The sequence below is a fragment of the Saccostrea echinata genome, unplaced genomic scaffold (genome assembly GCF_033153115.1).
Source record: "Saccostrea echinata isolate AGI-Se365-2 ecotype Australia unplaced genomic scaffold, CSIRO_AGI_Sech_v1 ptg000003l, whole genome shotgun sequence".
Taxonomy (NCBI): domain Eukaryota; kingdom Metazoa; phylum Mollusca; class Bivalvia; order Ostreida; family Ostreidae; genus Saccostrea; species Saccostrea echinata.
The window spans coordinates 11986372-12011410 of NW_026889752.1; the positions used below are offsets into that span (position 1 = coordinate 11986372).

The window sequence follows — 25039 nt, forward strand, 5'->3', positions numbered from 1 at the left end:
TCATAGAACTTTTTTAATAATCAGTCTCTAGAGGTGATACATTTCAAGAGACAATTATCATAAATGTTGATCAATCGATAAACATAATTACATGTAACTTCTTAACTAGTTAAATCCAGTTTTTTAAAGCCATCTGACAGGTGTGAAAAATTATCTTCAGAAAAAAGTGTCAAAGGTAAACTATAGCTATTTCTTGGCTCTTCCATCAAAGTAATGCACAAATTATAACAATATTTCATGCACATTATATACTGTTGAATCATCATTGTTTGTGGGGGATCAATGTTCGTGGATTTCTTGGGTAACACTTACCCACGAATTTACATCCCATCGAACAATTATTTTGTCAACGTATTGATTTATTGAATCTACTAAATAAACGAGCAGCCCACGAAATTACATCCCCACAAACTAATAAAATCTTGCTTGCCAACGAACATTGACCCCCATGAATTTAAATGATTCCACAGTAAATAATTTTTTCAGATGAAAAAACAAAACAAAATGTTTTTGTATGTTTATTTAAGGATAAATTGCATTCATTTAAAAAAAAACAAAAAAAAAACCAATGTGTGAAAAACTGGTACCCCTTACATCACAGCTCATTGCCATGGATGAGTTTTTTTAAGACTTTAAAAAGTAGGTCAAACTCCCAAGATCATGAGGTAAAAAATGTGGATACCCAAAGAAAGTTCATGTCGCAAAGAATTCACTTGAACTATGGAAGCTTTAAGTCGGTCAAGGTCATGAAGTTAGAAAAAAGTTGGTAACCACAGAAAAGCCATGTCATAAGGAATACACGTGAAATATGAGAGTCTTGGCATCAATTGTTTTAAAGAAAAGACTTAGGTTAAAGTTTTTTTTAGGACAAACAGACAGACAGACCAAAACTATAGGGTGGGGGGGCGTAAATATATTACAAGGTTACATAATTGTACACCCATTCATTCCTTTATAAGTAAAATGTTTATTTACATGAGACTGCATTTAGCCCACATTTACCAAGTCCAAAAGTACAACGATGTCATTGATGTATTGCCTTTGCAACAGCTTCCAGGTTAAAATTTTCTTTAGGAAATTTTTTCTGTAGATACCACCTAGTCCAAACTTGATTGATGTTAGTGATTTTCATAAATCTTTGTCACTGTTGAAGGTCTACTAGATTTAATTAACCAAGAACCGTTTTCAGATAGTCATGTGTATTTTGATTCGGGCCTAGATTAGGAAAAATTTAATATATTCGGAAAGGTTTAAATAATAAATAATCTATTGATCAACATCATTGGTACCATGAATGTTATTTGGATGTCATATAAGCTGTAGGTGTCAATGAACATATAGTAATTGTTGAGAACTATTCTCTGAAACCACTTGAGCTTTTTTGGCACGCACAGTTTTTGAGGAAACGTAGCTCATTGTTTTAGATTGAAACCATAAACATAATATATCAAACCCAATTTGGTTGCTTTGCATCTTGGTTGCCATGATAACAAATTTAAAAGTTGAGATTTTCAGATACTTTAGTTCTTTACTGGGCCAAAATGAAGACTAAGAAAACCAAATTAATTGTAACAGCTCTCTTAAAAACATTACACCTTGTTGCCACTAATGCAATAGAAAAATTATTTAGAATATATCTCAGTCTAAATAAAAGGAAACCATGGATACATTAACCATCCTTTAATTGCTGAAAACAGCTCAATATACATTTATGATAGGTGTAACATATTTTCGGGCCAAGATTTCAATGCTCTAGAGAGAGCTTGTCTTTTATGGCTTCATAAGATAAATTTCATGCCTAAGCCAAGGTATTAAGCTAGCGCCTACAGATACCGAGGCATTCAAGGTCTCATTCGAAAAATCCGTACTTTTTATGAACAGTTTATATCATACATTGCCTCACAGTTCTAGGTAAAAGCTGTAGCTTTCCTCTTTCTTTTGATATACAATAAATATGTTTTGGTACTACTATTCATAATGGTTTTCAAAAGAAAAATGGAACGGACCCTATGAGCCTTGAGTGTATTTTTCTTTGTCAGTATGATCTTTCTTTTGGCAAATGCTATGCGAGCTTTTTAAAGGTGCATGGACACAGTTTCAGCTTAAAATTTTCAAATTTTATTTTTCCATTTGTTATGTTTACATATACTTAACTAAGATCGATATTTCTTATGATCATCAAAAATTTGAATTTCAGTTGTTGAAATACAAGACAGATTTAGAGCTCCCAACCTCTGTTATGTAAACAAGGCCTGTGCCATGTTTTTGTTTACATATGCTAAATATACTAATATTTATTCGTTCAAAGCACATTTTTTTAATAAAGAAGTTGATTCTAAATACGATTAGACAGTTTCTAGTGATTTTGCTGAATCTGGTGTTGTTATAAACATGATATTTTCTGTATGTAAACAAAAACAAGGCACAAGCCTTGTTTACATTATGAAGAAGTTTAAGTTCTGCATCTCCTTTGTAAATCAACAAACGATGTTCAAATTTTGCTGATAATTGGAATTGCTTTAGTTAAGAATTGTAAACATTAATAATTGGTAAAAATAAATTTCAGTTGAAACTGTGTCCATGCCCCTTTAAAGTTAAATAATATTTTCACCCTTGTAAATGTAGTGATTTGCATCATACTTTTACCAAATCTTTCATAAATCATAAGTAATGACAATATTGAATCAAGTTTCTCTTTATTTTGAAAAAACATGTGAAACAATTATTTGAATAATATTGCCTAGTAAGTGTATTTAGAATTATGTATATTAAGTTTTCTAAATAAAATCAATTTCAGGAAGGTAATTTTGTTTTACAAAATTGATTACATCGTTTGGATTTAATATCTGGCAACACGTATGGTAGGAAAAGATACAACAGAAATTAGCTTCTTTGGTATCAATGTTTACTGATGAAAAGAAATACATTTTAAATTTTAAATCGTGTTCATCCAAATGTATGAAAAAAGAAAGAACAAAATGCCAGGTCCAAAATCTTACAAACAGAATACATAAAAAATAAGGACTTGGTGCAAAATATGAAGACGGCAATAGAAAATTAAGCTTTTAGTTTCTTCAAAAAAGAATTTAGTGCCGATTAAAAATAAATAAATAAATAAAAATTAAAAAAAACAGAAGTCTCTGTCGAGACTGTAGCTCTACTGGTTTGTACTTGTAACAAAGGAAGAGAAAAGTAGCAGTTGGACTTGAAACCTTGCAAGAAATAGAATAATGATCCTTGATTCAGTTTCTTTTTGTGACATGATTGCAAATCAGACTAAAACTGTAGGAGGAGTAGCCTTTTAAAAAAAAATTACAGAATTTTCTATTTTTAGTAAACATGGCAATACGATTGATCGAAATCAAAAAAACTGATATACAGAATTATGTATCTTAATGTGGTCTACTTGTGTGCCAAGTAATACTGAAATATATCCAAAACTGTAGGAGGAGAAGCATTTTATACTTTTTTAATAGAAATTTTTATTTTTTGTAACCATGGCAACACCGTTCATCGAAATAAAAAACCGATTGACAGAGTTATGTATCTTAGTGTATTCTCCTTGTTTGCCAAGTTGAAATCATGCAGACCCAAATTGTAGGAGAAGTAGCATTTTGAACAAGAGGCCCAAGAGCCTTAACGGTCACTTGAGTACAACAATTTAGAGGATCCATAAACTGATAAATGAAGCCCTTCACCCATAGGTGCTATATGCCAAAATTGGTTGAAATTGGTTGAGCGGTTTCAGAGAAGAAGCTAAAAATGTTCAAATGTTAACGCACGACGAACGCCGACGGATAGCAATAGGTCACCTGAGTGACTTAGATGACCTAAAAATTGTTTACTGACAGACGGACAGCTAGACAGGCAGCTAGAGGGACGGACGACGGACATCTTACTATCGCATAAACTCTTCTGGTCTCTGACCAGTAGAGCTAAAATAAAAAGACTTCTTGGATTAAGTCATGCAAATACATGTAAATCTGTTAACATTGTTTTTAAATCAGCTGTGAAACCATACAGGTCATCTGACAACTATTGTATGTTTCATTTAATGTGTTATGATGATGGTATTAAAGATTTGAAACATTTTACTGCAAATCGTGCCAATTACAAAAAATGAGCAGACAGGTACTTTGCATCCAGAAAATACAGCTCAGTAGGTAGAGCGCTCGTTCCGTGATCGGAAGGTCGTGAATTCGAATCTCCACCACGACTGACCTAAGTCGATAAAATAGGTAGCAACTGTTCCTTCGCCAAACGCTCGGCACTTCGAAGTGAAAGTTGCAGGCCCTTCGGATGAGACCCTAAAAACCGAGGCCCCGTGTCAAGGCAAGCGTTGGCACAAAAAAACCCTCACTACTCACCCGTACGAAACTCTTAACCGTTTTCCGCCTGGAGTCCGGGCGGACTGAGACGGATTCCGGTTAAGTGCTAGGTGGACTAAGCCGTACTAAAGGCGGACATGGAAAACGTCTTAGCTTTAACCGTTTTCCGCCTCATATCTTAGGTGGATTCCACCTTAAATCTGAGGCGTATTTTTGTTAGACGTTTTCCGGCTTAGCTCTTAGACGGATTCTGCATTAGTCTTTAAATTATGAACAGTTTAAATTATGACCACATGTTTCATTCCTCTAGATGACATTGTTTTCTAAAGGCACTAATGGGGGAGATATTCGAAAAAAAATAGTCAAACATGGCTTTTAATCCAGTTATTAGACTTTGAATATTAGGCTTTTTATTACATTTAAGATTGCGTTTCCTAGAGGAGTTATTTTTTTGCAGCCATATTGTATATCAGATATACGTTTCTAATGCGCTCCTGCATGACCACCCTCTACAGGGGGCGGAAGTTTTCAGGCAGAGCCTCTCTTTGGATGCATTGGTCAGTTTGAATGCAGATTTTGAAAGTGATGACTGTTGGTCAATTTGGTTGATGAATCTTTATATCTTATTCAGTTTAAAAAGGAACTCAGGCAAGATGTATGCCTGTAAATTACTATTCTGAAGATGATTTGTTATGTGTTTTTGGAAAAAAGAGTGATAAAATACAACTTTTGGTGTTATTCTACTAAGCTTTGAAGTGAAGCAAATTATGCTCGGTGAACATGCTGAATGGACAAAGAAGGACCTCTAAACACTGTACAGGAATACGTGTAACTGTGAAAAACAATGGTAAGTTAAAATTTTTAGCGTTTTTTTTTTCTCTCTTTTGAATTCGTACAGCCAAAATATGTACACACCACTCTCCACCATTACTTCCGATTAATTAATTCCAACTGGAATAGCATTGAGGCCCTATATTCACATTATACTCTACACTGACCCAGATGTTATAAAAAAGTTTGCGCATAAAATTTCAGGCGCCATTTCTTTTTGCCTAATGTAGGGTAGCCCCCCCCCCCCCCTTGTTTTCAATGTTATGAGTATATCCTTTTAGATTAAAATATTAAAAAGTACAAAGATAAAGGATAAAAAAAAAATTACTAAATTAAATTCATTTGTCAATTATTAATCAACATGTACTTTTGTAATTTTATTTTTCACTTTGCGTATGTGTTTTCCGGAAATACGATTTCCTTTTAAAATTAGCGACCTGTAGTTACTTCCAGTTTTAAAATCACGATTGAAAAATTTGTTATGATGTGTGTTAGCACTGGTTTAATCAGTGGTTTATTAGTGGAATGGTGACACAGACACCCTTCTAAAAGTGTAGTTCGCTGCTCAGGTGGGATTAGGAGTCAGGTTCTGAGATGTAAGTCATCATTTAAACTATTAATATATACATCATGTACATGGAATTCTTCTTCTTCTTTTTTTACCTTGATGAAATTCTTAAAATACATTTTTGGGGTGAAATTTGAACAAGTTTTTTTAATTTATTTTTTCATCCACATTGAAGTGTACCATTCCTCCTAACGTTGATGCATCTACACGATAGTTTTCCTAATTATTCAATAAGCAGCTGCAAATGTACATTTCAAAACATACATGGATATGAGTATATTCATTTAAGTTAGATATACATATTTCATGACCAGCTATTGAATATACATGTAAATTAAAAGTGTTTGTAGAATGGGGTCTTACGTTATTACCTTTTACAAGTATATGAAGATTATGAAAAGTAAATGAATAAGAGATTAAAAACCTATTTAAGTCAATTTTAAAACTGTAGATAGTAGGATTTTCTGCAGTGCAGTGTTATACATTTCAGCACTTCGAGCTTTTTAAGTCCTCAGCAATTTTGGCCAATAAAGGTAAAATGAGGACTGCGGCAACTGCAGCAAGTCCGAATGAAGGCCAGAAGTCACTGTCCATCCACCCTTAGCAGTAAACTGGCAATGCTGCTGAGACTTCTCATTTGAGAGGAATGCAATCTAACACCTGTGCTTCAATCAACTGTATTGGAGGTTATGAGAGGTAAGAATACATGAAAACATCAGACGTCTGATAAATATATGAAAAATTATTCGTATATTTTGTAAGTTTTAGTGTTGAGAGAAATTAGACAAGACTGTTTGCATCCTGATCTGTAATACAGAATAGAATGCCATAAAAGAGTCATTTTATTGAAAAATGTTGAAGAGTTCTTTTAAAACGAGAAATTCATTTCAGTTTGTATTTTCTTTATAGACTTCAGCATGTGGTGACCGTGTGTGAAGAATGGCAAAGGAAAGCTTGAATCATGGAAAAGATAATTAAGTTATTCCAGATAACTTAGGAAGAAGAACAATAAAAATGACACACTCTTTCCTTCAGCAGACAGAAAGAATTTTGTGAAAATAATCAACCAGTGGTAAATTAACAGCTAATTGTTTTGTTGAATTGACTTTTAAACAATGGTTTTGTCTTTCTTTTTTTATTTGTTAATTCAACTGTGACAGTCACATTATTATGTAGATGTATGAAGAAAAATCAAGTTTTGGTAGAATATTTTTTATATTTTTATTTCATGTGAATTTAAGGCAAGGCATAACATTTTCAAATGTAAAATTTTTTTAGTCGTTGAATTTTAAAGAACTTGTAAATAAATGATTTATAATTTGTATAATTTCATTTTTTTAATTGTTAAGTTTGTAAAAGTCTGAAACAACAATAGCTGATACACTGTGATTGGCAGATTATGTAACCATTAATGCAAAAATCCCTCTAACCATTAAGGCGGAATACGCCTTGCTAGTAAGACGGAATACGCCTATCTTAAGTAAGGCGGAATACGCCTTGCTAGTAAGGCGGAATACGCCTATCCTAAGTAAGGCGGAATACGCCTTGCCATTAATGCGGAATACGCCTTGCAGGTAAGGCGGAATATGCCTTGAAAGTAATCCATATTAGGAAAGGCGGAATACGCCTTAACTCATTTAAATATTTCGAGCCCTATTCCGCCCTGATTCCACCCGGACTCCGTCTAATAGTCTTATTAAGTTCTTTATAGATAAAGGCGGATTCCGTCTTTTGATTTCCGCCTAAGGTCAGGGCGTAAATTTTCGTACAGGCAATGACCCTGAGTGCCGAGTGTAGGTCTAAATTTGAAGCTCTTCACCGGTATATGATGACGTCTCTATATGAGTGAAGAATTCTCGAATGGGACGTAAAACAACATATCAATCCATCCAGAATAAAATTCTTGAAGATATCCCAATCATGTCAAATTCTAAAATCATATTCATCCATTTGATAATTTAATCGCAAGTACAACCTAAGATTTACCGAGTATAATAGGCTAATACTTTCACGTATTTATGCATAATATATTAACATCCACTGAATGTTATCTTCTTTATTTCTTATGAAACCCATTACCGTTTATCAGTCTGTAAACGCCGTTAAGCTAGCCACCTGTTTAGATTTCTTGAGCAGCGACTGTTCCATCAATGAAATTTACAATGACATACAAATCAATTATACAATATTTAACATAACTTATTTTACTTTCTATGTCTTTTTTTTTATTAAGACAGAAATATTACCAATAAAAAAAGTCTTTCTTTGATTAGTAGTACGTGAAATAACATTGGACCTATTGTAGAATTTTTTTTTTTTTTTTTTTTTTTTTTTTTTACAAAACCCGCTTTTTCTGCAACAGCTGCAACATCAGTTCCCATACTAACAACCAAAGAAAGCATTTTATTGTTCAAATTAAAGAAACCTGTATTAAAAAGAATTATGAGGTATTTTATCAATTCAGATACTCAACAATTTAGTGAATACCATAAGTACATTTCAATCCATTCCGTATATTTAGGAAACTGAAAACCATTAGACATTTTAATATAAAGAAAACAGACTGATACTGCGGAAAGGGTATAAGCCTATATTTTAACATGCACCATTTTTTAACTGTAATTTATTGACAAGGCTTCCTCCAAAGGAAAGCACTGCAAGACATTAGGTTTTCTTTAATATCAGGTTTTCCATGGTTTTCTTGTAATTTTTTTGATTTCCATACCCCCAAATAAACATCTGAATTCTTGTCGTTCTTAGAACAGATCGGACTTTGCGTAAACGTTCAGTAACGTTTGTTTTTGACCCTTTTCTCATATTATGAATTGTATAAGTAAGTAGACCCAAATCAAGTAAAACGGACAATGGAGGTAGAAGTGCATCTGCAATGGTGACTGCGCGTACAATCACGCGCCCTATGACAATTGGCAATCCACGAAGAATAAGAAATGCCCCAGTTGTTGTATGAATTGCTGTTGCACCGACGCTGTCGGTGTCTTTCGTAATGAAGCTTGTCAACTCTTGTTGGAGATCTGAAAAAGACTTCTCCATGCATCGAGACCTCTCTCGCAAATTCATCTGATATCTCTCCAACATTGATATTGCATCCCTACTTAAAACGAACTCGGTGATTTTTGTTCCTATGACACCAAACACTACCAAGCGTTCCAATAACGCCTCCTGCAATTGCTAAACCAAGGGAAACTCCTGCAGTGAATGGTGCTGCTATTAATCCACCAATTGCCAAAGCTGATCCCCAAAGTCCTACAGAAGACCCCACAATATTGGAAATGTTAGCCGAAGGGGTTCATGATTTGTACAAACTTGAACCTACACTACCTGATGATACTTCCATAGTGTACATATAGAATGATAGTTACTTATCTTTGATAAGTAAAGCTTTACGGGAAAGATACATATATTGAATTTGATAAATAGAAGCAGAATACCAATTTATTATGTATTTCAATTCATAAAAAATGTCCACTTGGTAGAATCTTTATTCCCAAAACATTTCATAGAAAAATATATATATACAGTGAAATCACTCTTTCGTTCCCTCTTTCGCTTGCTTTTTCTCTTTCTATCGATCGATAGATCGGTCACATAGGCGTCGGAACGGGGGGGGGAGGCTAGCCCCCCCGCCCCCCCCCCCCGCCTTTTTTGCAAAGATAGACATAATGTAGGCAATAAAAATTGAGGTTTAGCCCCCATACGTTTTGTGTTGGTTTAGCCTTCCCCTTCCTTCACTTTCGATTTGCTTCCGACACCTACAATGTATGGGTCATTTGAAGTGTGAAACGATGAAATGATTAAAGTTACACAGACTGGAAAAATATTAAGATAATGCTCTTTCAAATATGCAATGAAATTTTTAAAAAGAAATATACTGGGCTTGTTTGTTCATCGTAAAATTATACAGTGTTTTATCAATAATCGAGACACTTCTAGAAAAAATGACATGATCGTTAGACAACGACAGAGCCTTAAACAAGGGGAGATAAACGGCGTTGGGCGAGGTTCATTTTTCACGATCAAGTTATTTGATCATTCCAGCTATTCTTGATAAGCCAAAGTGGCCTCGTTTCCGTATATAACTCAATATGTTTAGAGCACTGTTTCCCATGAAATTGAAATTAGAAATAATGACATGTATACAAATTTACATGGCCGATGACAATGGCGCACTGTTCTGCATGGACAAACGTGGTGTATAAATTTTCTTCTTTTTTTTTAATGTTTTAAGAAAACTTGATAACTATGAAATTAGTTAATGGGTGAAAAGGTAATATTGTAAAACAGTTACCAGGATGCTTCAGAATGTTAGAAACAATGCTTATTGATATTGTTAAATTCTGTTGGTTTTTACTGTGTGAAAAAACACGTTGAATGAATTGAAAAACTCTAATAGGATAATTTGATTCGTTCCACAACTTGCAGAAATGCTAACATCAACATAAAAAATACCCCCACCCCTCACTCCGGTAAAAAGAATGCCGTTGACATCATAGTCTAAGGGACGTCACAAAGCTATCAGCGTCATTACTAACTTTCAGTTAGAAGCATTGCTTGTTCACAGCAAAAAATCAGACTAAATATTTTTGAAGATGGAAACAATAGAACGAGAGGTAGGAATCATCTTTGTCTTAATTGAATATGTAAATATTTATGACGTGCTTACCATTCATGCAATTGCATTCGATCTAGTCATGACTAGAAGAAACATTTTTTTAAAACAGGAGGTAAATATCTAGACATACTTATTGAAAATGAAATTGTATATGCCTTGAAATGCCTCGTACTTAAAATTAATATGATTGCTATGGTAATGATCCCTTTCATTTGTTTATTGAAGGGAGGGCATATTATCTTTCCCCCGAAATAACATTATAAAAGATACTTTTTAATCGAATGACGACACAATATCAATGACGTCACTATATCAAGGTCGTCACAAAGCTAAAAGCATCACAACTAACATTTCAGTTAGAAGCATAGTTTATGCACAGGAAAATTTCAGACTAAATATTTTGAAGATGGAAGTGAAGGAACGAGAGGTAGGCATTATCTTCCTCTTAATTGAATATATATCAATGTCTATTACTCAGACGTGCTTATCATTCATACAATTGCATATCGATCTAACATAACTAGACGAAACTGAGTTTTTTAATCTGGAGGAGGTTGTTTATACAAACTTACTTAAAAACATGATATGCTATCAACTGCTACGTAATTATGAGAGTCATTGATCCCTAGTTTCATTGGAGGGATGGACTATAAATTTCCATGCTGATATTATATTTCAGCAAATGTTTCACTGTTTTGACTTAATTGAATGACGTCACAATAACAATGACATCACTGTATCAAGGTCGTCATAATGCACGCTACATATTTTAAAGCTGATCGCTAAGAAAAACAACAATTCGTTATATCGTTTAGTAGTATATTTTCCTTGCTTCTTTAAAACAATGGCAAGCTCATTTGAGGTAAGTTATGTGAATGGTTGTAAAATATTCTCATTAATTCTTTGAACTTGCACCAACATAATATACATGTATTAAATTCTCATCTATATACCCTTATATTTATATATGAAGTCAACGAAGGAAATACAATCAAAAGCTAATCTAACTTAAAGGGGTTTAATGTGATTTTATCGTAGAACTCCGAGAAGCTGAGGGAATGTCTCAAGAATGGCACATTGACTCCGAGAGACCTTGACAACAAGGTATGTATAGATTAAGGAATAATTCAATTAAAATTCATATCAGTGGACTTTGTAAAAAAAAAAAAAATAAACAGTGAGCACAGTCTGAGAGAAAAAAAAAAATTAAGAGATATCTTCCGAACTGTTTTAAAATAGAAGAGAGGGTCCTCCAGAGGCAGAAAAAGACGCAGCAAAGGCAAAAGTGGAAAAAATGTAACAACAGAAGATGCGACAAATACACAGGCGGTGGATAATCCACGAAGCACCTCGAAGGCTTCTAAGATTACCAGACAACCCAAAATGGAAAGCAGTTCTAAAACTGCAGAAAAAAGTCTCAATTAAGCTGAAATCTCAAGACAAGGAATCAGAAAGGGTAAAAATTTGTAATATTACACTTAAACATTTAATATGACCAGAAAAAGACCTCTCCGCTGTTTGATGCTAAAATAGATTGAATCATACATTTCCTATTTGATATCGTTTTAGGTTGTACGCAGCATCCTTGATGACATATTTGACCAGGTTTCCAGATATTGTTCTGCTACTAAGAATAGGTTTGTTAAAAATTAAATAAACCAATTATTTCCATTGAAGATTTATTTACATTGTCTTTGACAACTTTTATAATCCCAACTTAATTATAATATTGAATACATCTGGAGATGTAACTTGCTTGGGTAATTCTTCCTTTTCAGCGTTGCCAAAGAACAGAAAAATATTACCCCCGTCCTGACGGGAGCTTCAGACGAGAGAGTAGTAGCTACCCGAAATTTCTACGCAGATCAGAAAAGGGCAACACAGCTGGTATAATAAATACTATTATAATATGATGTTTAAATGAAAATGAATTTACTGCCTTTTCCTGGCATAACAAAATAAAGGTACAATCATGTACATACATGTCAAATATCGTAAAAGATTTACAATTACAGGATATAATTTAAAGTTTAATGTGAAGTGATTTAAATTAGGATTTATTTAACACAATTTTACACCTAATTATAATGTCTTTGGGCGCTGAAGAGCATAATCAAATAAATTTTAATTTCTTTATCAACAGTTATTATATACAGCAGCAGAGGAAAATGTGAAGGACTTGATCTTGTGTGTAACAACACGTCGTCACGATATTCCTAGGTAAATACAATCTGGAAAGCGAAAACTTCTTCCTATACAGAAAACAATTTGTTGTCGTTTTTTTTCTTTTTGGTCACAGTCGCACATTAGAAGATGAAATTCAATTCGCAATGCATTTAAGCAGATTGTATAATTTAGAAAAGTTCCATTCTTTAGACCAAGGGATTTTCCTTTTGCCATTTTAAACAAGTTAAAATATAAATTTAAAAAAAAATGCAGAGTTGAAAAAATGTGAAAGGCTGTATGACCTCAAACCATTCGTACATTCTAGAGCATAAAGGTTCAGAAGAAAAATAGGGTTATATTTTATATTACTATGTTGCATATATATAATGTTGAATATGTAAAAAAATATATATTTATTTTTAGCCCCGACGAGGAACAAATATCTAAAACTGCCCCACTCAGATTTGCAATTTATGACGCACGACAGAGGGCATACCAACAGTGGATGACCACACAGAAATTGAAAATGCAAAAGGTATCTACTGAATAGAGAAATACTTATTTCATATTTCTTTAAATTTAAATTTTTTCGTATCCCTTACATACATACTCTGAATATTGTGTTAACATGTAATATCTCGAATACCAAGGATATGTTGAAGTGACTGTCACAACCACTTTTTCTTCACGTTTTTTTTTATCCTCGTTATCTCGAATCCTCAGATATCCCAAAGTCTATACACTTAGTCCGATGAAGTTCGAGATAATGGGGTTTGATTGTAGATGAAGACACTGTACATTTGAAAGACAAAAGGGGAGATTAAATTATCAATTTTCTGCATTGACAGTTATTGTATAAAGCGGCACAGGAAAATGTGGACGACCTGATAATCCAAGCAACTACTAACTGCGATATTCCTGGGTAGGTACACTAAAATGAATCAGGATTTTGTTTCTTGTAATTTTGTTTCTTGTAACAGCATGATTTTATGTTCATTAAAACTAAGGGTAAAGGAGAAGATTCAGCTGAAGGATAACAATAAATAACAGAATTTGATTCTGCTAGTGCAGTTTGAAAGAAAAACATTTTGCTTCTATTACCAGTTTTTTAAAATCTATAACAGCTGTCAAAGAAAAGCGTAAATTTTGCCTAAATATTCACCGAGTTATTTCCTGTTTATAGAACAGTCAAAGTAGAAGTGGATGTGTCTACCTTGGTGCGATCTGTTTACAGACCAATTACAGTAGAGGTGGATGTGCCTCCCTTTGCGCGATCTGTTTACAGACCAAAAACAGTAGAGGTGAATGTGCCCAGCTTGGTACGATCTGTTTACAGACCAATTACAGTAGAGGTGGAAGTGCCCACTTTGGTACGATCTGTTTACAGATCAATTACAGTAGAGATGGATGTACCTAGCTTGGTACGATCTGTTTACATACCAGTTACAGAGGAAGTGCCTACCTTGGTCCGATCTGTTTACAGACCAATTACAGTAGAGGCGGATGTGTCTACCTTGGCACGATCTGTTTTCAGACCATTTACAGCAGAGGTGGATATGCTTAGCTTGGTACAATCTGTTCACAGACCAATTACAGTAAATGTGGATGTGCCTAGCTTGGTACGATCTGTTTACAGACCTGTTAAAGTAGAGGTGGATATACCTATCTTACTACAATATGCAGAATATGATGCCAGACTGAGGGCACTCTTTGGAAAGAAGAACGCTGAGAAATTAACAATGCAAAAGGTGATTATAGAATGGAATAATAAAATATGTCCATATTGTGTACTGTAACTCCTATTTAATACACCTCAGTGAAACTTTATCATATAATTATAACTTGTTACAAAGATTATAGAAAATTTGTCTTTTTGTTATTTAGACTAGGTACAACACAGCCTCGGAGGTCGTTGAAGACCTGTTTACCTGCGCAGTCAGTAACACAAGGTTTGTCCAGTATTTGTACTTGAAATTATTTATAAATAGTAATATTTTCATTGATTGCAGAAACAAAGCCGACCAAAAAATTTGTCTATTATTTGATTTTTTCCATCTTTTGTTTATAGCTTAAAGACTTTATCTGAACCAGATGTAAGCGACGAAATGGTATGTATTTCGTATCAAAAAGCACTATGTAACGTAATTCATAGTTTTATTTTTTAAAATGGACAAATGTAGCTTAAAAGTAAATGAGAAAACTACAAGATCTGAAGTACTGTAAATGAATTTTGACTTTTAGGAGGATGATCCTGAGCCAACACAGAAAGGCTGGAGAAGATTCTTTTGTTGTGTCAAAGCAAAGAAACAACAGGTAAACATCCATCATTATCACATCATAGGCACTTCATTTTATTTTTTGGTCATGTGTCCTGGTGTACACACGACTGTGTTTATAAAAATGAGTTCTACAAACATTTGACTATATACTTATTATTTTTTCACCAGAAGAAAGAGAAGAAAGGGAAGTTTGGATTGCTTACCAGACTGCGCCGCTTGTTTAACTGTCGCTAAATTGTCTGAAAGTTCTAGTTTATCATTTGAAAATATGTGTATATAGAGAACATTTTTTTAATTCAAAAAGTTATTGATAATTTGGAATATGATTAGGACAATTCACTTACTATAACCATCATTTTGAGAATGGAAAGATGTAAACGTTATTTTTGAATAAATTTTATATTCATGTTCTTGTGTGTTTAGTTTTTATTGCTTTTCTCAAGTTTCCCGAATGACAAGTTACTGTCTGAACATTAATCTATGTTTCAGTAAAATGGCAGATAGACACAGTTTCATCATCCCCCTTTCCAAAAATAGTCCGAGACTCTGCTTGCAATGGCCAGTAGATGTAAACTTCCTTTTTGTCCTGAAGTAGCCTCTGATGTAAAGTAAATTAAGTCTCCACTTAAGTACACTTTCAGGTGACATATTTGTCAGAGAATTCCTATTCTCAATCTACTTATGGGGTTTCAAATAAGGGTCAAAATCAGTTACTCATGTTTTCAATTGATCTCCAGGGTGAGAAAACTAAGTGGTAATGTAGGGATGGACGTATTTACCTCATGTATTCGTACATGTAAATAGTCTCTGGAAATTGGTTTTCTTTGTTTGCTTGTGTTTTTTTAGCTTCCCTTCCAGAATTTTTCACGCATATTGAGATGCCATCATTTGGCAGTGAATTAAGGACTTTATACCTGTACTGGGCACTAATGGCCTTTGATCAGTGAGGGGATCTTTTTCATGCCAGAACCTACTGCGACATGGAACCTTGGTTTATACGGTCTCATCCAAAGGACTAGTCTCCACATTTTGCAGTGGGATTCGAACCTGCCATGTAAGGACCAACTCCTTACCTATACCACACAAGTGACCCTGGAAACTGGTAAATCAGTTAAAAGAATTACAACTCTATATCTCTTCTACTTTTTGCCGAAAAGAAATTACAACAAAGTGTTAACTACTTGTGTCACACAGAGAGAGAGAGAGAGAGAGAGAGAGAGAGAGAGAGAGAGAAAGAAAGAGATTATTAATATGACTAACCTTAACCCTTTAAAAATAAAAATACATGTATATGTTCACAAATATAATAGATTATTGACTCGGTCCATTGTACTCGGATATGGAAGAATTTGATTTTTGTAAAAATGTGAACAAAAACTTAATGGTTCTTAGCCTCAGACAAATAAGTACTTCTTCCAGAAAGCATTGACATCACCCATAAAAATTCTCACATGTCAAATGTACGGAAAATCTTTGAAAATCTGAATAGAATATGAAGTAAATAACAAGAGGCCCAAGGGCCTTGAATTGCTCTTCTGATAAACTGTACAACCTATCACTTCTATTTGAAGCCTATAAGTATCCTGTATATTTAGATAAAGCCTTGAAATTCCAAAGGTAGGTCATCATGACCTACATTTTAGATGAAACACTCTGAGAATTAAACCCAAGGTGATTCTAAGCAAATTAGTAACTAAGAGTTGGTCATGGTGACCTACTTATCACTTGTCATTCTCTGAGGACCCAAGATGCATCAATTAAGTTTGATGATTCTAAGTCAATTAATACCTAAAATATTTTTAAAATTATAACCATAAAATTTCAAAAGTAGGTCACAATGACCTACTTTTCAGATGACATACTTTGAGGACCAAGATGCATCCACTGACAAAGTTTGATGATTCTAAGCCAATAAGTACCTGATATATTTAAATAAAGCCATAAAATTTCAAAAATAGGTCACAGTGACCGCCTTTTTAGTCGACTAACTCTGCTGACCCAAGATGCATCAACTGACAAAGTTTGATGATTCTAAGCCAATTAGTACCTGAAATATTTAATTAAAGTCATAAATTTTCAAAAGTAGGTCATGGTGACCTACTTTTCAGTCGACCTATTCCGAAGATCCAAGATGCATCAACTGACAAAGTTTGATGATTCTAAGCCAAATAGTACCTGAAAATATTAAATACAGCCACAAAATTTCAAATGTAGGTCATGGTGACCTACTTTTCAGTTGTCATACTCCAAAGACCCAAGATGCATCAACTGAAAAAGTTTGATGATTCTAAGCCAAATAGTACCCGAAATTATTAAATACAGCCACAAAATTTCAAATGTAGGTCATGGTGACCTACTTTTCAGTTGTCATACTCCAAAGACCCAAGATGCATCAACTGACAAAGTTTGATGATTCTAAGCCAAATAGTACCCGAAATATTTAATTAAAGTCATAAATTTTCTAAAGTAGGTCACAGTGACCTACTTTTCAGTCGACCTACTCCGAAGACCCAAGAAGCATCAACTGACAAAGTTTGATGATTCTTAGCCAATTAGTACCTGAAATATTTAATTATAGTCATATAAATTGAAAAGTAGGTCACGGTGACCTTTTGAGGACCCAAGATGCATCAACTTACAAAGTTTTAAAATCATAGGCTTTAAAATGTCCAAATTATGCCTCCTAAATGCTTTGAAATCGAATGTCTGCAAAGTTCAAAAAGTAGGTCACTCTGACTTACTTTTTAATAAATACGTTTTATGGCCCCAAGATGCATCATCTTACAAAATTAAATGATTCTAGACCTCTCAGTATTCGAATTAATGACCTTAATTGTTTTGAAAAAGATGAGCCATAAAATTCAAAAAGTAGGTCAAAGTGACCTACTTTTTAGTTGACATACTCAGAGGACCCAAGATACATCAACTAGCAAAGTTTGATGATCATAGGCCTTAAATTCTTCAAAATATGCCTCTAAATCATTTTGAAAAAGAATGGCCAAAAAATTTAAAAAGTAGGTGACCTACTTTTGAGTCAACATGATATGAGGTCCTTAGATGTATTAACTGACAAGATTTGATGATCCTAGTCCTTATAGTAAGCAAAATATCAACATTTTAATAAAATGTAATTTTTGGTCAACTTTGAAATGACCTTGAGACCATGCCCTTTGCCCAAGGGTGTTGCCTTGAACAATTTTTAATCTACAACATATCCTCATCCTTTTGTGTAATTTTGGTGATAATCTGCCCAGTGGTTCTTGAGAAGATTTTTTAGCAACCAGTACTTTTGTTTCTATTTTCCTAATTATCTCCCCTTGTTTAAGTGTCACAACCCTAGTTTTAATACAAAAGGGAGCCCTTGGGCCAAGGATACCCTGTGACAAATTTGACAATAATTGGCCAAGGGGTTCTTGAGTTATGGCCCATATTCTAAAAAGTTTACCCACACTGCACAAATGGCCATAGGCATTAGCTCTTTGACCCTTTGGCTCAGAAGAGCTAATAAGGATCTACTATTGTCTACTTTCAATGAAATCAATGGTGAACAACTACTCTGAGTAAGTGTGTTATAAGGTATTTTATTTATATAGTTTTTTGTTTTCAGGGAAATACATATATCACTCATCATTTTAAAAGTTAATGTTTAACATTTCCCAAACACGTTTTTTAGATTGAGAGTTTTTTTTTTTTTTTTTTTTTTTTTTTTACAGCAATAAATATTAAAACTGTCTAGGTGTCAAATGTTTACATTTGTAATGAAAACATCAATAAATTTCTCTAAATCTGTGTTTTCAATAACAATTAATTATCAATGTGTTCTAGGAAAATAAAAAAAATCAAACAAACAAAAACTAGATGTGTCGTTTACACCAAGAATGCCCCTGCAAGCAGCCAAAATTTCAAATACAATATTTAGTTTTAAATTTTAAATTTGTATTCAAACTTGACCCACATTTTCTGATAAAATACCTGCATATCCAATTTCAACCTTATATTTACATCCCTACAAAAGTTGGAAAGCTGAAAATAAAAATTTCTTTTTTTCTCTAAGTTCAAGAGGCTTAACTCTGTCAAAAATCATCGGACCAAGACCAAATTCAAACTTGACCTGAATTTTAGTGATAAAATACCTGCACATGCAATTTCAACCTTAAACATACATCCCTACATAAGTTAGAGAGCGGAAACTGAAAATTTCTTATTTTTTTTAAGTTCAAGAGGCTTAACTCTGTCAAAATTCATCGGACCATGACCATATTCGAACTTGACTTGCATATTCCTATGACGTATCCATGTGTCAAATTTGAATTGAATGTGTGCAATTGTTGCAGAGTATTGGACAGAAAGTGAATGATAACAGAATGACTGAATGAAGGAACATGGTACATGTAACACTATTTGCCCCGGCCATTTCATGGCGGGAGCATAAAAACCTAACTATCTACCCATTTTTATAAATGTAGATTGAAGTACATCAAACAAAGCAATTTTTATTATTATCCTTCAATATTATACAGTCAATCTAAATGGTTGAGAGCAGTTGTCTCGTGTGGGGAGACAAATTGGTGATGTCTCCCTCACGCACAGGTTGACAACTGTGTCGTCTCCCTTTAGATGAAAAAAAGTGTCTTAAGCTAGATAACTCATATTTATAATTATATAACTGCTTTCAATGCGGGATTGGTAAACAATATATTCTAATGTGATGTCGAAGTTGACTGTTGACATATTTTGAAAGTATGGAATCAGATCTAGAGCAGTGAGTTGGAGAACACAAGAGGTTTGACTGATATTTTCTACTCTGTCTAATTAATAATTTTGATTCTTCGTGATAATAAAACTATTATGGACTGTTTAGAAGGGAGATATTATCAATTATCAGGTCTGAGTAGGGTTGTCACCCTCGGACACAAGTGAACAACAATTGCATAAAAATATCTATAACATAAAATAAGAAAATTAATCCTTTTAACAAGTTAATTTTAGCCAATCAAAAACTAAACTTAAATTTGTCCACAAAATGTATCTACTACAGAGACATCAGAGGAAGTCATATTTTTTGAGATCTTGAACAAATCCTAACCAGTAGAGGAACTCGGCCATTTTCAGCCTGTCCTCTTGTTTTAGCATGTCAAATGGCTCCGTGTAAATAATCTTCCCAGGATTCTCTGCTGATCCACTCTCTCCTTTATGGATGCTAACTGAATGCTCCTCTGTTATTTTCAGCAAAACAAAAATTAACTACAAGAGAAAACAAGGTCTGTAAGCCAATTCTCACTAGTAATACCCCCGCTATGATATAAATATACGCTCTCAAAATGAATCCCAACTATATGGCATGCCTAAACAAAGAATGTGCTAATTAAAAATTTAAAGCACCTGCAATGAGTAGTTGCTGAAACTGACGAAAATTCGTTACAGACAGACACGAAAGGGTAAAACAGTATACCCCCTCTCCTTCGGAGCAATGTGTGCCATCAATTTATCATTTTAACACTTGAATTCACTTTTATCTATTGTTTGTTTTGGACAAGTACTACTTACTTTTGTTTCCATACAAACAACTCCAAGACTAAATGGATAAAATACTGAGTGTGGTGACTGGCCAAGAAGCTCTGCTCCAACTTGTCCCATAACAATCTGTCCAACTACCTGTTCCATATATGTTGTACCTTCTTCAGAAGCTTCAGCATTTTTTGCCTAAAATTTGACAAAGCTATGGATTAATACAAACAGTCAAACTTGCCTAAGTGGTCACATTTATCCAGCAGTCACCTGACTCATAGTCATCCTCATAATAAGAAACGGATGAATATCAATTGGTCTTTCAACAGGAAGGTGCAAAAAGACCTATCAAAAAATAGTTTCAAGAGGTCCTTCCACATGAAATATGGAAGTACTAATAATAGGGTACAATAAAAACAATGAAAAAAAATAATAAAACTTGGTTTGGGGAGCATAATTAATTATTTAAAATACAAATTTAAAATTGAATTTGAGGATGGCCACTATCAGAAAGTTTTGAGGAACATTATTTCATAAGTTTAACGTGAAGATAGCCATGATCAATAAGGCTTAATTAAGGACTGAGCATAATTACCTCTATACAAGAGTTGATCTTGAGGATAGCCATGATCAGAAAGGTTTAAGGAATGAGCATAGTTACCTCCATAACAATCAAGAGCTGATCTTGGGGATAGCCATAATCAGATAGGTACTGATAGACCACATCAGGTGTACTTCTCAAGATTTGATTCTTAAAAGAAAAGGATCCCTCAAGTACTTCACTGAAAGAGAAAAAAAAATTAGTGCTCTAAATACACAACTAAGACCAGAAACATAAATAACAGAGACTATCAAAATCAAAATCTTGCAAGCCCTATTGTTTACCTTGCAAGCCCTATTGGTTACCTTTTTCAAATCTAGTACATGTACTGGGAATCTTAAAAATTATTAAAGATAAAGAAAAAAATCTTTCACTTTATTAACAAATTATTCACAGAATATTATAAATATTTTTAATGCTACAAAATAGCAAAGGAAGAATTGGAAAAAAAAGTAACCTGGTTGACTAAAATAAATACTGTAGCCCTACAGATTTTGGAAATATCTTCTTCGGATTTTTTTCATAATACAGTTGTAGAACTATGATTTAATGTGGCCCAATTTTTCTCACAGGGACCATGATTTGATAAAAAGAAAGAATCTACACTACTGGAGGATGCTTGTACATATTAATATGATTAAATATGGCTCTGCTGTTCTTGAGAAGAATGACACTGCTGTTCTTGAAAAAAAAATCTTTAGAGATTTTTCTTACATATTCCCAAGACATAAATCTCAGATACCCTGTTGCTTCCTCAACCTACCCCTGTGGGCTATGATCTGAACAAAATTGAACCTATATAGTGGCATGAAGACTTCACTAAATTGTTTCATATTTTCAGGCCCAATGGTTTTTGACAAGATTTTAAAATTACTAACCAAATTTTTGCTATTTCTTAATTATCTCCCCTTGAAAGAGGTTGTGGCCCTTATTTGAACTAGAATTGTCAAAAAGGGACAAATACCCCCTGCTGGGTTTTTCAGAGAAGGTGCCAAATCACTAATACTTTATGGATCTAAAAGGTGTTCACAATTTGCTTAAACATTTAGAGTGAAAATATAATTGCTCATTATATTTTTTTAATGAATGAAACTAAGGCACAGCCTAACAAAACATAAATACTAATAATTACATTGTTTTCTCATTACATTGAAAAAATAAATTGCCAGGAGATATAGATAACATCTGCTTGATCAGAGATGCCCTAACAGCTTCCCACACTGAACTCATTCTTAACTGGATGCATGTCCACTGATTACTCCCAAGGGACGAATGGATTTACGCTAAATGCTTTGTAATGCACTGTGTACAACGGAAAAGGCATATCTATGTCATTCTGTTGAAAACAAAGAAATTTTTTTAAATATGTTACAAAGCTTTATATAATGAAAAAAAAAAAAGAACTGTGTAATCTTGATGTGACATTTTTTAATAAGGTTACTGCATGACTCTTGGATTTGTAGGGACTATCTATCAAAAACTTTTTTTAATACTTGCATGGTGACTTTATTTTTAGTTTTAATGAGTCGTTTTAAGCTGCAGTTCACATTTTTGTGCAGATGTACCAACTGGCAGTTCTAGATTGTATGTCTCAAACCTATATAAATCCAAAATGACTAAGTCAATAAGAATGAAAAAAAAAAACTGTAAAATGCAGAAAAACTACCCAATAATGATGAAAATAGCAGGTGCACACCGTCATATAATGGATAATGAGTGTACAAATATTCAGACAAATCTAATATGCAATAGTCTCTGAGAAAAGGTCTGGACAAAATCATGTAATTAAAATAAATTAAACACCTGTAAAACGCAGAAAAATTATCCAATCATGATGAAAATACCAGGTGCACACCTTCATATGGTAAATAATAAGTGTACAAACTTTCAGACAAATCCATGCAATAGTCTCCGAGAACAGGTCTGGACAAAATCTCGTCTACAGACAGACGGACAGACAGACGGACATGGTGATTCCAATATACCCCCCCCCCCTAAACTTCGTTTGCGGGGGGTATCATAAACTTGAATCCCCTTTACTTGAAGATGCTATGTGGAACGTTTGAATAAAAAGTTGAAATTGTGAGTTTATGGAACACACCTAATGGACACACAACAGACGGATGCTCACTGATCAGTAAAGCTCACTTCAGCCTTTGGCTCAGGTGAGCAAAAAAATAAGTTCTCAAAAAGCAATTATTTTGTATCCAAAAAAATGTGAAACTTAAGACAGTGCCCTTGATACACCCTATATTTACAAACTTCCTCCTCCATACTGGCCATACTGTAGATTTTTAGATCAAGTGTTAGAAGAAAGGACTATTTTAGAAACTTAACTTGCACTGCCTTGTAATTATGATCTAACTATACTTACCCTTTAACTAAAAAGAACAGCCCTGCAAATTTCTCACAGTATTGCTGGAAAAAATTTTCAGTGGTTGCTTTATATGAAATCTTTGAATCTGCATGTTGACCATGTGACCCTCTGCTCCGTACTCTAGCTCTTTCACTTCTCCTTCTCCCTTTCCCTCTCTCCATTTCATATGAAGACCTCTGCTTTTCTTCTTGCTTTCCAAAAAGAATTTTTTTGACAAGTTGAATAGTCTCCCCTGCAAATGTTTTTACAGGAAAACTTAAAGAAAATATCAGTTCCTGTACTTTATCCTTCAGAGATGAATCCAACGCTTGATAAAATCTGAAAGACAAATATATATCATTCTTTTTCCTTAATTGCAATTTTTTTCTTTTTGGCATTTGAGTCATTATTGAGAAAGTCTACATATTTCTTCTTCAAAGAATGCTTTGAAGAAAGTCCCATAGATATTGGTTCAGTAGTTCTGGAGAATTTGAAAATTTAAAAGTTTACAGACAGACATACAGACCATATGAATGACAAAGATATAAATACAAATGACAGAGAAATTTCTGTCAGAAAAAACTCATCCTGAGCCTTTAGCTCTGGTGAGCTAATCACTCACACCAAAATCCTAAGAAATACACTTTCTTGTATAAATACACATAAACGATCAAAGAACACTGAACAGAAAAACTGACTTTGATACAGGTAACTAAAAACTTACTGGTTCTTTTGTAGCATTTCTTGTGATTTTTTCCATGTCCATTGTAAATATCTCTCCATCTCCTTCGTAATTCTCTCTGCTACAACACCAGGGTTACCATACACACGGAGGTCTCTAAGATTTGTCAATTCATATGAAAATGTCAAATTTTTAAGATGTTCCTTCAAAACATTGTTTATTATGCTAGAATCGGGACAAAAACCTTTCCTTTCCATAAAAGCATCTTTCACTTCTTTCATAAAGTTTTCCATGGATTCTGGAGTTTTCTCATAAAAGATATTTAAGAGCTGCAGATCAGCAAATGTCCATTTACTTGCTGAATAGTTTCCATCTTCATTACTTTCATAAGAATCTGTATTTTCTTCATTATTACTGGATGTAGTATCATAAGAATGAGGTAATGGTGGGAGTTTCTTTACTTTACAGCAGCTTGGTGTATCACTGTCTGAGTCCTACAAGAAACAGAAAACAGAATAAAATTACATACAGTAGAAGCACTCTTTACCACATGGTATTCATTAATGCTAGGTATGCGGTCACAAAGTTTTCGCTGAAATTTTCCCAGTGCACCTTAAGGACATTTAAGGAGGAAAAGGACCTTGAGCTGAAAAAATACTTGTCATTCAATTTTTTTTCATATTTTGTATATTTCTAATTAAGTATGTCCCACATATCTTAAAGCAGTTATATCATTAGGTTTCTTACCTTATTTTAGAGATATTGATTGACAAATACTATGCCCTACAGTATCTAAGTGGATTTTTAATTCTCCATGTTTCTGGGCTCATTACTCTGTCCATAATGAGATTTTTTAGGCATATACAGTCCCTGAAACGTTCTACTTTCCCATTTTCTGTTCGCTCACTGTTTGTTCACCGTTCATTCAGCGTGCGTTCACCATTCGTTCAGCGTGCCTTCACCGTTCGCTCTCCATTCACAGTTTTGCGTTCAGCGTTCACCGTGCGCTCACCTTCACCGTTCACAAAGCGTTTAGCGATCGCTCTCCGTTCGTTCACTTTGCGTTCAGTGTTCAGTTATCGTTCAGTCT

The 25039-nt window shown here is 33.8% G+C and overlaps 2 protein-coding genes across 2 annotated transcripts; one reads left to right on the forward strand and one right to left on the reverse strand.

Moving 5' to 3' along the window:
• Positions 1–10687: 10687 nt before the first annotated feature.
• Positions 10688–15097, forward strand: LOC133178880 (uncharacterized). Its single transcript, XM_061313546.1, has 13 exons — positions 10688–10784; positions 11396–11461; positions 11597–11813; positions 11927–11994; positions 12136–12244; positions 12501–12577; positions 12947–13058; positions 13372–13445; positions 13707–14271; positions 14408–14472; positions 14592–14631; positions 14765–14836; positions 14980–15097. The coding sequence occupies exons 3-13, from the start codon at positions 11667–11669 to the stop codon at positions 15034–15036; spliced, it is 1386 nt and encodes a 461-aa protein (XP_061169530.1). The 5' UTR covers positions 10688–10784; positions 11396–11461; positions 11597–11666; the 3' UTR covers positions 15037–15097.
• A 5853-nt stretch (positions 15098–20950) lies between these two features.
• LOC133178468 (uncharacterized) lies at positions 20951–24791 on the reverse strand. Its single transcript, XM_061313163.1, has 4 exons — positions 24783–24791; positions 23992–24443; positions 23286–23606; positions 20951–21092 (listed from the first exon to the last, which is right to left on the reverse strand). Exons 1-4 carry the CDS (start codon positions 24789–24791, stop codon positions 20951–20953), a joined length of 924 nt encoding a protein of 307 aa, XP_061169147.1.
• Positions 24792–25039: the final 248 nt, after the last annotated feature.